This window comes from Brachionichthys hirsutus, chromosome 9 (assembly GCF_040956055.1).
Source record: "Brachionichthys hirsutus isolate HB-005 chromosome 9, CSIRO-AGI_Bhir_v1, whole genome shotgun sequence".
NCBI lineage: Eukaryota > Metazoa > Chordata > Actinopteri > Lophiiformes > Brachionichthyidae > Brachionichthys > Brachionichthys hirsutus.
Window position 1 is genome coordinate 2,093,886 of NC_090905.1, and position 16,212 is coordinate 2,110,097.

The 16,212-nt window shown below is 45.7% G+C and overlaps 1 protein-coding gene across 1 annotated transcript in view; it reads right to left on the reverse strand.

The window, feature by feature from the left end:
• Positions 1 to 4,796: 4,796 nt before the first annotated feature.
• The window catches only part of syde2 (synapse defective 1, Rho GTPase, homolog 2 (C. elegans)), a 29,157-nt gene continuing 17,741 nt past the window's right edge, over positions 4,797 to 16,212 (reverse strand). Inside the window, exons 5-8 of the mRNA XM_068743457.1 lie at positions 11,875 to 12,001; positions 8,308 to 8,489; positions 7,876 to 8,107; positions 4,797 to 5,485 (exon numbers count right to left, since the gene is read on the reverse strand). Of these exons, the coding sequence (XP_068599558.1) occupies positions 4,797 to 5,485; positions 7,876 to 8,107; positions 8,308 to 8,489; positions 11,875 to 12,001 (1,230 nt within the window). The remainder of the gene's footprint in view (positions 5,486 to 7,875; positions 8,108 to 8,307; positions 8,490 to 11,874; positions 12,002 to 16,212) is intronic.

Here is a 16,212-nt window from a genome sequence, read left to right on the forward strand (position 1 = left end):
GAAAGAAACAATGCAATCATAACTGGTCGGCAGCATCAAGGAGATTTCTGATAGCCTAAAATTCCAGCTATGTCACTCCACTTCCTCCGCAAAGAACAAAGTTATCACTGCACCTCCTATTGGCATGAAGTTACAGGCTGGACGGAGAATGAAAGGTTGTGCCACCTGCAAGTTTATCAAACCATGGAAGCCCAAATGTTCTTATTGCGCCAGATGCTGTCAAGGCCTCTTTTCAGTCTCCCGTTTCACATTTTTCTCTCCTATCAAGCGGAGCAAACCCTCATCCTATCCTCATGCTGAAAGGAGATTGCTCTCGTCTGGGATGGGGGGTGATGAGCAGCTTACCTTTAGGAGGGGATTAGCCTTATTAAAATGAAGTATTCTACTCCTGAGGGACAGAGCAGGGAGGATATAGGGGACAGCCTACGGTGTGTGAGGCCAAGCCCCTGGGGATCTGAAGCACCGCTCCTCAGTGTTCTCCTTCCCCTCCATTCTTCACTTTCACCTCTCACTCCCCCCCCCCCCCCCCCTTACCTCTGGTCCACTCTTTCATCGTCACTGCGGTCCAGAACAGGCGGCTCTGTCAGCGGTGCGTCAAGAGATCTACCCCAAGTCCCTCAGATGGGCTGCCAAATACAGCGGCTGGATCATAGGGGAACAAAAGACCCCAAGAAACACATCAGAAAAGCTGGGACCTTGGAAAAATGTGTTTAATAGCCCCCCGATTGAAGGGCACTGCCTGTATGGAATGTTTGCCCAGGGTTGATGCTTCAAGGTTCCCAGAAGTTTCCTAAGATTAGCTTCTCTGTGTTTATAAGTGTATGTAGTGAAGACCATTAACCCCACCTGAGCATGTCCAAAGAAAGGTGTACAAACGGAATACGTAGAATGTGACTTTATATGTTTTAACTTATTAAATGATTTAATCCTTATTATGAGACTGAGTCTGAAGCCCAGAGTTAAAGACTTAAGTGTTAAAAACAACTTTCAAAAGTTTCTATGAATTGTAAAGCATAAGTTTACTTAATGCAGCATCACAAAAGTTCAACGGCATGTTGTCTAGTGACAGCATAACATGGGATTACTGCAGCAGGGTTCATGTTGCTAAGCAACAGCTTCACCTTAATGTCACAAGGATTACTTGAAATGTCTACTTTCATGTCTGTACATTGAAAGGGTCAAATGCACGATCACCTTTCTTTGCTTACCGACCATGTTACCACTACATCATTGAAAAAAATAAAAGCTGAAACAAAGACTGCATCCACGATACTGACTAAAGGTCAGCAGAGATTAAGGGAACAGAGCGGAGAAGAATAAAGGTCTGGTTTCACATGCAGGTGGCTGTCAAGGATGTTTACCAAGAGGGACTCTTATCTCTTCACTCTCCCAAATTAGAAATGAACAAAAGTTTAGTTCAGTTCACTCCGGCGGGCGGCCGCATATCAAGTGGCGACCCTGCCTAGCCAAACAGGATCTGTGTTATTATGTCTACCTCTTGTCTTCATATGGGATTTCACTCTTGTTTTTATTGGGGCTGCTTTGCAAGTCAGCCACAGATGGAGCCGTTTTGAAATTGACACTTGGGAAGTCCGGCACCTGATCTTCAAAATGAGACCATTTTCCAGATGTTTAAAAACGGAATATAAAAATGTTAGAAATAATCTGACACATTGAGTGAATCCTTTTCCACCTAAAAAAAAACAACCTGAAACAAGTGAAGCCTGGGGTGAAAGAAGCAAATGTTTTTACAAACCCAGTGTGAGGGTCATGTTGCTGCAATTCATGATTTGCCTTATTACGCACACCTGTGTCTGCCTCTCGCTCCAGGACCTGCGGCGTGCGGATTGGCTGCGGTCGCCCCGGACACACCTGAGGCAGATTGAGGCAGATTACCGCCAGCCTTCATAAGCCCTGCTCCGCCCGCCGTTCCCAGTCGTACTATTCTTTGGATTTTGTCTCTGTGTGCAGAATGTCAAAACATATGAATCTACTGTGCTGACTTCAAACAATGTGTCCACTCTCGTTTCTCATGCTGCCCAGAAATGTATCTGAAACCCGCTGGAGCTTCCAAGGCACTATTTTAACGGTCCTTATTCTTTCATGGTCTCATTTTGGATAAATCTTTAACGTTGAGATGAAATTTAGCAAGCCGCTTTGGGGCCCACCTGCTGCAGATGCCGTCTCGAGTGCATATATCTGGCCCAGCACAGCTTTCCAGCAGCTGATTTTACAGGAACGGCTAAAAGCAGCTGCATTCTGGGAATGTCCCTGGAGCTAAAGTCATTCTGGGAGATTCCCACAAGCCAACTAGGGCAATCCCCCCCCCCCCCCATCCTTATCTATTTGTCTCCGAGGCTGAGTTACAGTGCCCCCGCACCGGCGATGGGGAAAAAACCCAAAACACACAGCTCTGCTTTCTGAACTCGAAGGTGATTTGGCAAAGTGCAGCTGAAGTTTTAAGTCATTTGAAAAAGTGTGAATTCCAAATTTTTCCATGTGTTCAATGTGCACTATTTCAATTGTGTAAAACATGGTTGAAGCAAGAAAAGTGCTTTACATACGTAGCTGGGGTTCTGCAGGCGGTGGAGATCGCTCTCTAGACCCGCTTTTTGGAAATGCTTTGCCTTCATTGCTCAGGAAAGTGGCCTCCACTGTGGACAGGCAACGGCACACACCCAAACGCTTTTGGTACCATCGTCACTGCATGAAAAGTTACCTGAGCCTCGGGCTCTTTGTAACGGACGCAGGGGAGGATGATAGACAGTTCGCAGACGGACATGTCATCAATTAAGATTTTATTTTTGTATTTATCCAGTCTTCTAACAGGCTATCTCATCTGGCTAAGGGGGAGAGGCGGGGTACACCCCGGATGAGTCGCCAGCTCATTCTAGGGATAATTCTAAATAGTTATAAGCTGCACTGCAACTCAGTTTAAATAATTGGAATGGGTTAATTTTGGCTTGACGATGTGAGCGTAGCCTTTTTGGATGTGCTATTACCGGTACTGATAAAGACACATATTGCTCAAGTGAATGTAAAATAATATACTTTATTATGATCATACTTTTCTCAGGACCAATACAAAACATTTTCTGTTCTCTTTAGCAACACCATTCTTTTCTCCAAAGGACAACGAAGAAAAGGCAAAGATGAATCACATGCACACAGAAATGCTGCTCTTTTACTTAAAACTGAAACTTTAGGTATTTCCTTTTAAAGCCCAATCTTATATTTCCTTAAAACAAGTGTTCAACTCTTTCATGAAAAAGTAACCATTCATACTTCCTTGAAGTCCTCTGGAGAAAAACCTGATAAGTCGGTCTATTGGGGAAACAGGTTGACAAACAAATGAGTATACATTGCAAAAAAAAGAAGACGTCTTTTTTACAGATAAATATCAAATACAAAGGCAGATGATATAGAGCCTTGTTTATGTCATTAAAGCTTTTGACCATGCAACTTTCAGTTTAAAAAAAAGAACACGTACCAGACATATTGAACACAGCGTCGTCCACCAGAGACACAACAATGCCAAATATATACACAATAAAATTAAAATAACATCACAATTTCTGCAAGATTTTATCATATACTTTACAGCTAAAGTTGTACCATTAGTCCAGCACATTAAGATGTGTACAGGTAGCTCGAGGGGCGGACAGGCTATCACTGGGAGTCAATACTACGAGGTCATCAGAAGTATTTAAATACGCCATTGAAATAGAAGCTGTAAAAAATAATATACTCCAAATACATTTATATAATTATATACATGTAGGTTAAATACTGATCTTTCTGAATCCCTGGATTGCTGAAAACGTCCTTTGTCGATTTAGGCAGCGAGCCTGGTCGTACTAACAGATTCCACCGTCGCTCTGAAAATTGTGCTTCACATTTGGACCGTTTCACTTTTCTTTTCTTTTTCTTTTTGCCAAAAGCTGGGAACAGCAGAAAAGTGTTTTTTTTAGCAGAAAAGTTGGATATCTGGAGAAATAAATTGCTTGCTTTCCGTTGAGAGTTCAAGAAAAGCTTGACGCCACTCGTGTGCTCGAGAATCTTAATGTAGTGTAAAGAATGCATTTAAAGCCACGTTCTTTCATGCATCTTGAGGAGGTTTCAGTGGTCGTCCGTTTTCTCACTCAATCCGGTCCAGTCAATATTTTATCATGACTGAACTACAATGACAATCTACGGCATTACTGCCTGCCTCATAAGTGCATTATTGTTGTACAACATTTTGTCTTTCATACCTCAATAAAGAAGCTCTCTGCTGCCTTAATAAAGGAAACCCACCTTCAAACAGAATGTGCACACACTCTCCTCTGATGGTCTTGGTTCGATTTGCTAAACTGCTCTAGATAGCAAATTCATCTTCTTTAACAACGTCACAGATGTCGTCCTGTTGGTTGAAAATGCCCCACCAAGACCATAAGACGGGGGGAGACATTGTATTTCACTGGGGATTCTCCTTTTGATGTACCACCTTCACACAATTAAGGCACCTTTTAACCCCCCCCCCTGAGGGGGTCAATGGGTTCTTCTAATAAGAAGAGAAGCAATGATAACAACATGGAACACAGAACCGGACTGAAACAAAACCGACGACATAAACGTAAGACACCCGGCGTAATAAAAAGAGAATGAACACATCACGGAATGTCTAAGGGTAAGTGCCCCGGTACATTTCTTCTGGTCTCATCTTTTCACAGCAGTACCACGCCGTGCCGACGTCATGGAAACACGGTGGCTGTATCCTCAAGCACCGTGACCTCGCAAGCTTGTGTCAGTAAGAGTCAGTATCCGACGTTGAGCTTGTTCTTGTTGAGCTCCATCTCCAGGTTCCCGATCAAAGTGTCGATGCTCTCCTGCAGGTCTCTCAGGTTGACCCTGTTGCTCAGCACGGGGCTGATATCCTGGATCTTCATGTAAGCCTGGTAGGTCTGTTCTTTAGGGAGTCGAGGCGGCAGGATGTGGTCGCACATCATGCCCTCCACTTTGTCGTTGAATGACAGTCTGTTGCCCGAACTGTCACTCTCTCCTTGCTTCTCCTCTTCCACTTGTTCCTCCTCCTTCACCACCTCATCCTGCTGCGGCTGCTCCGGCACAACGGGACAAGAAGCAGGGATTTCGACCTTTGGTCCTCCGTCTTCCTCTATCTCCTCAGGGTTCTCTCGCTCCTCTTCAGCTACCTCAGAGGGAACATCGTCGTAGTCCGCCTCCTCTTTGCTGGGACACAGCAGGATGTCAGAAGGGAAGTAGCTCTCGCCGCAGTCGCTCCAGTCGCCGGCGTACCGGTTGCTGGGGCTGTCCAGGCGGCCCGGTCTGGGCCGCAGAACGCCAGCCATCTCCGCCTCAGAGAGGTTCAGGACCTGGGGACGTTCTTTCCTCCGACGTATTGGAGGTGCTGACAGCGGTTCAGATGAGGCCGGACCCAAAGAGACTGCATGGAGCTGGGAGGAGGACTGCCCATTTGGATCCACAACTGAGGAGCAGACAGGGAGACCGGTGCGGTTAATCAGATGTTTATGGAGTACCGGTATTTAAACTAGCCTTGACATTTTGGGGAAATCAGGTTTTGATTTCTTGCAAAGATCAAAATATCACCTCAATAAATATACATCAACAGCTGCTTAGCTTAGCATGAAGCATTGAGAAAATATATAAGAAAATATTTCCCAAAATGACAAAACTAGCTAGTTAGAAGTAGTATTAGTTAGATTAGTCAATATAAATTATCAACACAAAAAACATAGTGTTGTGTGTATATAGGTAGAGGACCCGAGCTTGAAGGAGACACTATACCGCTCACTATATATATGTACCCAGAGTTTTATTCATTTATTTTTTTTATTTAAAGATAAGAGGGCGCCTTTACGGCTGCCCTGGGGCTGCCGTGCGCTCTTGCACGATTGCACCGACAAACATTCCTAGTCTGTGCACCCTCACTGACAATGGCAATAAACTTATTCTGATTCTGAGTCTGAACAAACCCTGACAAACGGCACACGCACAGATAAAATAATCCAAACATGAACATGCCATGCTGTGCTCAGAACACATGCAGAGGTCACATCACCACCAGAATAATCATCTATCTGTGCCAGGAAGAAGAAACAGTGAGCAATCTTTTCATCTCTGCATACCCACACTGGTTGACTCTGCTAGCGCTCCCTTACTGGAGTGGAAAGGAACAAAAAAAAAAGGGTTTAAGATTTTGGGCTGTAAGTCATTGAAGTACAAAATAAAACATGACTTAATTTGAAAGAGGAATGTTTTTCTAATTTATGCTGTACATTTTTTAAAAACTCTTTTCATTTATTGGGAGCCGCAGCTGCCGATCCGGTATTTGTGTGCAGCGGTTGCACGCCTTGCAACTCTCCCGAGGCGAAAGACTTGAGTAATTATCACCTAAAACAAACAGAAATTATCCTCTTTAAAGAGACGTGCTATTTAGCTTCAGACAATGATTCACTGATGCCGTGATTACAGTTACGAGCTGTCAGCAGAGAAAATGAGCCCAGGAAGCAGACAAAAATGCCACACAAGGTGCCAACCTCGCATTGCAAAACGCTCTTGTGCTGATTTTCCGGTGGCATCTGATGTTAAACCTATAAATAAATACATAAATATGTGCACGCAACCCAAAACACACCCATTTCTCTCTTCCCCTCTATCATTCTGTTCTCGGCGTGTGCTAATCGCAAACAGTTGACAAACGGCATCATTTACACAGGAAATCCACTTCGCCTCAACACAAACGCCTCCTTTAAGCGCTGTCAGAAAATGCCTGATGTCTTCACACTCGTATAAAAAAACATGCACGTTTGAGGCCTGGGAAGCGCCTTGGAGGTTTGTGTGTGAGAGGTGTGAAGAGGCGGCTGAAAATATCCCGTAATGTATAATGAAGTGAAGCTTCAGCGGCTGAGGACTAAAGTTAAGTCTAGAATGTCTTTAATTACAGTCCAGGTGTCCGCTGAGCTCTGAGCCCGGGGAGCGGGCATGAACAGCGGCCCAAAGCTGGGTCCAGATGGGGGTGCAGAGGAAGTGCTTCCACCAGAGACTTGACCCCATCGCCCCATTGCTGCACGCCGGCCCGCTGCATCCCCTCAAATATCTTGTTTAATACTTTAATACTGTAATTATGGGATTCACAAATGCTGGTTTTTCAGGTGGTGAACTTAGTTTCCTCTCTCTGAGTGTTACTTCCCTGGCCAACGTAAAGGAGGCTGGAGGATTCTCCACTCGGCAGCAAGGATCAAGGCTGCAGTTAAAGCTGGAGGCCAGACGAGGGACGTCTTCAGACAAATTAAGACTCTGGGATGAAGTCAGTTCGGTGATATTAGATAAGACTTTTCTTTCGGTGTAAATATCGGTGTGTTCTCACACACTGTTTAGAAATAAGATGAACCCTCACGGGTTGCTCTTTTTAAGTCCTTTCATGTTTCACAGCTGCGCAGACAGACTTTTGTGGGGAGGGTCGGTTCTTGGAATCCGACTGGTATCTGTCCTTGGCTAGGGATTTATCTTTGGACAGGGGCCACGCCTTAATAGTTGGGCTTAATTTAACATTAATTTAACCCCAACATAAGCCCCCCCCCCCCCCCCCCCAATGGCTTATTGTGGGGTTTCATCTTGTAGGGCCTGACAGAGGACGACCAATGGCAGTCAGAGCTGTACTTATGGCAGCAGTGGATAGCCTCAAGCATCAAAGCAGCCCTTTATCGGCTCTGTGTAGAGCCGAACCACACGCTGGCACTGATTGGTTGCCTCATGCAGGAAGGGTTAGAGCTGCTGCAAACACACTTACTGGTACCTGCAAAATACCCCAAAGCAACTTTAAAAATAAAAAAACCACGCCGAACAATCCCTCACCTGGCCAGAGCTGCAGAAGGTAGTGCAGGACCTCGATGTGCTTCTTGAAGTGCAGCGCACTGGCCAGCTCCTCCGAGTCGATGAAGACTCTGTTGGAGTGGCAGGACGCCTCCTGACGCTGGCTGAGCAGCACGGGCCCGAAACACACCGCCAGGTTCTGGCACGTCATCTTGTTCACTTCCTGGTAGGACGCTACCAACTTTAGGTGGTCGAGAAGCCTCCGCAGTGTCATCTGTTGCACGCACACACGCACACACACACAAATGAGACGCGCTATTATTAGGATTTGTAGTTTTAGTAGTTCCACCGGCAGCAATCGAGCTGTATTGTAAAATCTACTTCTCAGCGTTATCGTCATGACGTCATCGCCCTCTCACAAGCTCTCTGGTGACAGTGTTCTGGCACTCGGACTATGACGCCTGCCTTCCTCACCCTCTCCACCTCTGGCAGGCTGTCCAGCAGGCCGACGGTGTGGTCCGAGTCCGCCTGGTCGTTCTCGCAGCCGGTCGCTCCGATCCGCAGAGGCCTCGCTGCCATGGACTGCAGCACCGCCTCATACAGGTGCTTGGTGATGAGAGGGTACGGCAGCTCTCGCAGGTAGTCCTTCAGCACCCCTGGGGAGGGGGGATGAACATTGGAAGCGAGCAGAATGATTTGAATATGATTTAAAATACGTGTCGTACAATTCTCATTGTGTCCCTTTGATCTGTGTCAGCAAGCTCTCCTTTCTTTTCTGTTCTGATATCCATTCCTAGGGTTGTTTTATCTTCTCCGGCTTTGGCATGTGATCTGTTATTGGCAAGAGATGCAAGATCTCCCTCCTCAGCGCGCCTCCACACATGCCGATTTCAAAACAGATTGGACGGGAAACCTTTCTGCGCATCCTCCGGCTTCCCCCCTTTTCCAATCTTCATGGATAATTTACTGAGATAGTTATAATCTGCTTGTTTCATCGCAGGAAAACAGACTGCCTGGAGGCAAAAATGAGACGTCCTTTTTATCCCTATCGCAGCAAAGCGAGGCTTTTCCTTTGATGGGCGGGCGTATATATCTTATCTGTACTTGCTTTTCCCCCTCAAAATTAAAACAACGGTACGGTAGACCGTCTGACCTTCCTCGTTCTGTGAGGCGGCTCATCTAGACACGGCAACGGGAAGGCCTAACTTCCTGCTGCATGGAACGGAGCTCGCCTACGTGAGTGTGTGCATGTGCCTGTGTTCTTAAGTGTTGGCGAATGCAGCCATTCAGGTGAATCATTAACCCGCTACGAGTCAGTGCTTGTGTTTACCTTTGTGTTTGGCTTCATCCCAGCAGAGATACAAAGCTGCACGTACCTCGACCCACGTGTGTGTCGGATGAACACAAAGTGGTCCGACCAGACATCCAATCAAAGGAGTAAAAACATGCAGAACGCTTCGAAAAGCAACGTTGATGTCGCAGCGTTTGTCTTGCGTAACGCTTTTATTTTAAAATTAATTCAGACCTTTTTGTGTTCCACATGTGCCACCAAACACTACAAGGCACACAATGCACTGGGGCATGGCTCTACCTTTGGCCTGTTGTTCAAACAAAGCGTAAGGTCAGCGCTCTTGTCAGCGCTGCAGTCAACGCCTTGTCTGGAGAACAAATGGTGGGCTTGTTCTCCGCCCCCCCCCCCCCCCCCCCTCTCCGCCATCCTGCATGTCCCCACAGCACTAGGGGGGGCCAGAGGGGATGTGTGAGTTTCTGCCTCGTAGTGCGGCGAAGCTTTGCACTGTGGTCTCGTCAACTTTTCCGCAGGCCTCAAAACCCCAAATGAGCGAGCCCCATTCCTAACTGTGGAAACAGTCGTGCTCTCATGCCCATTTCTGATCCCCGACCTGCACTTTGAGAATTATTCTGACACCCACACAGGCCCGCAGCTCTTTGTCAAGCGGTGGCCTGCCTCCCCAGGCCGGCCCAGGGTTCAGCTAATCCCCCATGCGTGAGCCAAATACCATCTGTGTTTGTTCGGCAACAAAGGGGGCACTTGTTAATGACTTTCCATGTCTTCACTGGAGCACTGCTGAGGGTTGGGGGGGGGGGGAGCAGGGAAGTAGACCACGGAAAAGACGAGTCAGGCAAGGCAACTTAAAGACCGCAAATGAGGATCAATAATTGCAGTGCGCTGTCAGCCGACGGGGCTTGAGACACTATTGCTTCTGAGGACGGAGGGGGAGGGGTCGGGGGACAAATGTCTCAACCAGTTTCGCCGGATCCCTTTAGAGGCTTCGTTTCAACAAGAAGGCCAGAACAGGTTGAGTTGATGGATTAATCATTCCTTAAGGTCACCAAGTGTCTTCCAAAACCAAACTTTTTCCACAGTGATGCGTTCTCCATTTCTTTGATTAGAACACGAATGGCCTGTAAATGCAGCGCGAGCCACCCGGGACGGAGGTGGATGAACGGACCCCCGAAGGAAACCCTCAAATATTCCTCCCAAGGCTGAGAAACACCAGCTTCATGCTTTGACTGCATTTTTGTCTGTTCAGACTTTATAAAGCCTGTTAAATTTCTAATTTGATTAATTAACACATATACTGTTGACGGAGATTATTAATCCCTCTGGTCTACCTCATCATTCTCCACCAGCAGGCCCGTTCAGACCTGGTATCAACATATAACCCGAGGGAATCACCCAATCACAAGCGGACGGCGAATATGCATGAAATGAACGCAGCGAAAGTTTAAATCTCAAGCTGGTTTCTTATTTAGCTAAACCGTCTCTGCTCCTTACACTAAATTGTGACAAAAACAAAAGAGTGCGTTTTAAATGAACACGGGGCTTTACGCCGAGCGTGTTTCCAAGCTTCGGGTTGAACTTTGATCCCTGGATAATCCCTTCAACTACATCCTCTTTAAAATGAGCAGTGTGTGCGGAGGCAGACCTCTTACCTCATCACTGCTGTTCACTTATTAGCCTCTACTTTGACTCCACGCTGGAGAGACTGTCAATGGATTAAGAGGCCTTCGTGTCTTACATTGGTTGACGTAACACGAGGGGACATTTCAGGACAACAGTTAATTCATGCGAGGAAATTTGTTCTGAAAAAGTTCAACAAACGACAAGATGTATTTTTTTAACTGACTCTGGAAAATGTGTTTTTACGCTTAGCCCATGATTTTATCCTACATGTACTTTTTTTTTTGCAACCCCCCCCCCCCCCCCCCCTCGCTGCCCTCTTCCACACGGGCCCATCTGCAACAGCAACTCGCGCGGTGGAGCACATTTAGGCAGTGAGCAAAAACCAACAATCCGCACCGGCGCTGGCGCTTTTTTTTCGAACCCGCTCAACTGTTAACTGTGTTCTTTGCCCTGCCGTGCAAATGCATGCGGATCAAAGCAGGCGTGATAGGACGACGCCTATGCGGGGCCTCTTCCCAAAACCAACAGCAGCTCCTACAATGCCAGGGGGTTCCACGGTCTTCCTCTGTTTGTGGGCGCAACAAAAATCATGACCATGTCATTTTGTACATCTTTGCCTCCCCCCAGTCATCCATCAGAGAGCAGTGGAGGGGGGGTGGGGGGCAATGTGGAGATATGACATGTATGATGACACGTAAATCCTTTCTTTTTTATATAAAACATTACATTTCCTTTGGGACAATAAAGGACATGTCTTTTATGCGATTAAAAGTGACCTGGAAGGGACAGCAAGAGGCAACCTTAAGGACAAAGAATGACCTGAATGTACTGATGTGTGTGTGTGTGTGTGTGTGTGTGTGTGAGCCCTTCCTCCAGGCATCGGCCTTTACTGTTAGTTCGCCTCTGGAATGCTTTTACGACAAACAGCAGTTTCACAAATGTACATACGTGCTGACCCATTTGCAGACACACCAGTTCAGACACGCATAATGAGGAGTGATCTGGATCAATACTGAATCCAGGCTCCAACACGACCCGCGACCCGGGACCCGGTGCGGGACAAAGCGGCTCAGACGATGAGTGATTTGATCTGGAGCGTACCTCGATGGGCTTACCTGTGACGACGTTGACGTCGGGGTAGGTGTTTTCACACAGCTCCACGCCGCTGCTGTCTCTCTCGAAGGCCTCGCGCAGTTCCTTCTTCACCGCCGCCGAACCGCACAGCCGATAGAGACCCACCACCTGGAAACACGCAAGCAGGTCAAGCCAACAAAGCGCTTGACGGAAAGGCAGACATTTTTACGACCCTATCGATCAACATTCTGCCTCCGAGCTTCAACAATGTGCTGGACGGAAGCCAACAAACACTTTCACAGAAAACCTGTGCCTGTTTCAGCTCTGAGAAACGGCAGCGTACTCAAACAGCTGACAATATTTTATACCCCTCTGTTGACTTTTCTAGGATTTCACATTCTAATGTAAATGACAAAAATAAAATGATTACTATTACTTTATTCCATATGCCTATTAATATTATTATTTTATTATTATTTACTATTTATTTGAGCATCAAAACATCAGGCATAAACTCAAAATGAACAAAAAATAAACCTTTGTGTGTTGCTACCAGGGTTATTATAGTTAACGAAAACTAACGAAAAAACGAAAACTAGAATTGAAAAAACATTTTCGTTAACTAGAACTAATAAAAACGATAATTAAAATAGAACACGAAAACTAACTAAAACGGTATTGTCCGTTCACAAAACTAACTAAAACTAATAAAAATTAAAGACACTAATCTCTTCGTTTTCGTTTTTATCGATTTTGAAATTGATTTATTTTGCTCGGAGTTACGCGTGCTGGCGGCTCCGTCCGGCTGTTCCCGTCACTGCTCGTTGAGAATCGGGTTGGTGACGTCACTTCCGACGGAAGCCGGCAGGAAGCGCCGAGCGCTCCAGCCCCATGTGGGATGTGTTTATTACGACGGGGGGAAACAAGAAAGCTAACTGCGAGTAGCCCCCCGGCTAGCAGTTAGCACCGCAACGGAGACAACAATAAGGGACTGCTTTTAACCTGCACCGACTGGAGCCCCCCCCCCACACACACACACTGGGGGGGCATGGCTCGCTGCATTAATGAGACATGAGAAGAAGACGAGCTGCTTGGAGCCAAGCCCAAAGTGAGGAGCCCCCTGATGGAGCCCCCCCGATGGAGCCCCCCCGATGGAGCCCCCCTCAGCTAGGAGGACCTGGAGATGGTCTGGATGAACCGTGGATTGGATTAGAGACGGACGACGAGGACACTGAACACGTTGGTGAGTGGTTCTAGTCCCAAATACATTAGTCTTGTTGACATTTTATGCTGATATAAAATGTAACAATAATCAGTGTTGTAAACTTTAATTGATATTAAAACCCCATAAAGTCCCAAAAGGAGAGGAAATAAATTATTTATTCTGATCCAAAACCTAAAATGCCAATCACAAATGTTGGAGCCTCCATCTGCTAAAACCTGAAATGTATAATTGTCACACTGACATCATCGTTATTGTCATGTCATGATTTCATATCTAATATTGGGCTTCATTATAAATATACAATATTAAATGGGTTATCCTGGGGAAGCTAATTTAGGGTGCTGACAGTGTAAGAAATTAAATATCATGAAACAAGTAACGTTATTATCCCTGCTGTAAAAACAAGGGTTATTACAGACAGTCCTAATGTCCATGAATAATTATTAAACTGTACTATTCTTTGTGTGTTTTACATTTGTTTGTTCTTTTTGCTCAGAGCTTGACCTGCCAGATGGAGAAACCAACAAGTTCCAGCTGAAGGGTGCTCTCACCCTTCAGCTCACCCTGAACGCTGTCCAAATACTGACTCGCTGATATCAAGAGCAAGAAAGCTCGTCCACGCTGAGAGCAAATCATCAGCGGCAAATGAAGTATTAAGTCCGAGATTGTAGCACGTTAGCAGCTATGCTGCGGACTGTTACGGTTGGTTGTTTAAAATTACTGAATAAATGTTTTATATGTTATCTTTTGTTGAGTTGTATTATTTTATTATATTTTAATCCTGCATCTGACAAATAACTGAAAGTATAAAAAACTAAAACTAATAAAAACTAAATTAAACTAATAAGAACAAAACTAAAACTAATAAAAACTAAATTAAACTAATAAAAACAAAACTAAAACTAATAAAAACTAACAAATCCACTCTAAAAACTAACTAAAACTAACTGAATTAGAGAAAACAAATTCAAAACTAACTAAAACTAAACTATAATTAAAAATCCAAAACTATTATAACCCTGGTTGCTACATCCAATTTCTAATAGAAAATTGTTGTAAAAATCGAGTGCAACAGAATGCATTGCCCAGAAATACGCTGCTAATGTTGTCGTGCATTAGACTAAATCAGCTCATTGTGTAAAGTGTTATAAATAAAGCAAAAGTACAGGCCTTCGTGCTGCTATTGATAATATTGGTTTATTCCCTTGGATTAATTGTTAATGCAAGTCAATGTTGCACAATGAGCAGTGATGTGTGAGCTTCCAGAGGATGTGGCGTCCATTCCTAAACAGCATCGTTTCTCAGCCAAGCCAATTCAAATAAACCTTTTTCTAAACTGCAATCAACTCTTTGAAAAACCCGTCTGACAGCTCAGCATTTAGGAATGAGCCACTGTGCAGCGCACCTTTAATATTGTTTTTAATCTAAGTCCTCAGTGTGAGATCTAAAGGAACTTCCCATTTCCTCGAGACGCAGACATTTGATAGTCGAAACACGGCACCAAAGGTCTCCTCGTTGTGCTGGGATTAGGCCCGGCTACAGACATGCCATAATTTATCCTACATGCGTCTGTCTGGTATGTGGCATAGTAGACCAACTGGTGTGGTTGCCCCAGCAACGTGTTGTTAGTGGGCTGTGAATGGCAGGTTGTGTCCGGTTCCACACAAACACACGTGCATTTGTGCACGGACACGCATGTGCTTGCTGGCCTTTCCGGGGCTGCGGTGCAGGAGTGTTTTTAACGTCTCCCCGCCAGAGCAGATTTTTGGGGCGCGCTCCTCCGGTGGAGCATCGTTTCTAAAGCTCACGCGAGCGGGAGAGAGGAGGACAGATTAGGTTGGGATTTGGCTTTCTGTGAGAGTAAACAGAAGTCATTGGGCACAAAGAACAACACGGACCTACTAAGAATGAGACAAACTAGTTCCCTGGACAGGAATGTGGAGACTGCAGGACCATCGATGTGGGATTACGTATTTTTAAAAAGAAGAAAGAATCTCGTCTGCTTCCTCTAAACAGGAATCACCTTTCTCATAAGACACATATAACGATCTGCTCTCGCCTTCATTGCAACGCCTTCCAGGCATCCTGCACTGATGAGTGTGAAATGACGCTGTAAGACTTACCACATTACATCCACACAGCATTCCAAAACCACAATAAATTCAATTTACCGTTCAAAAACGTGATAGAAAACAACAAATCTTAACCCAATTCAATAATTCAAATGAAAGCAGAAGTCCCAGTAATCCCAAATGTTCCTAATTATCAAAGACCTGCTCCGTACCATGCCATCGTAGCGTAAAAAAGCTCAATGCAACCCCTCTGGAGACAGCCTTTGCCGATCTGTATGGATGGGAAGCACTTAGGAATCTGTAGGAATGCGGGAATTCTTTCAAATGTAGAGAAAAAACGACTTAATTTTCATCAAAATTGTGTTGAAGTGCAAATGGGGCTGAAAGGCAGCGGCGTTTCTTTCCAGAATTGATGACCCAGACTCACACACATAACTCCGGTCTCTGCCGCAGACATTGTCTGCAGTCTTTTCAAAAACACTCGCAATCATCCAGCATCTTAAGAGCTCAAAGACGCCCTCAGGACACTCATTTTTGAGACGCTGAAATGCAGTCTCCATGCAACATGCAGATAATCATTTGTAAAGGCGCACCGCTGCACGTCAAGGCCTTGCGTGATTCAGTCAAATATCCCTCAAATTCCTCTGGGATCTGGTGTCAGCCCCATCCTAAATCCTGACTGTCTGCAACCTGGGGGGGGAACCTTGACGCTTGCTCTTAGCCTCTCGGGGCAGGGCGTTGCGCTCTCACTTGATATTTTCTAATTATTCTCTTGAATCTATTTAAATGCCTACATCTAATTGAGTTTCCCCGCCGACATTCCTGCTCAGAGCCAGCCTGCAGGGCGGGGTCTGATTTGACAGGCAGGCTCTTCAGATGGGACTTAATGTCTGTCTGTTGGCCCCCAGGCACCCGCTGCCCCTGGCATGCCCCCCTAGAGTGATCAGTCAGGAACGGTGGCCAGACACATTTACTCCTGTCGTCGCAAGTCTAATTAGGAGAAACTCCGCCGCCTCTCTCTCTCTCTCTCTCTTCTCCCCAGGCTTCAAAGAGCACATGAAATGTGGAGGGGCACAAAACAA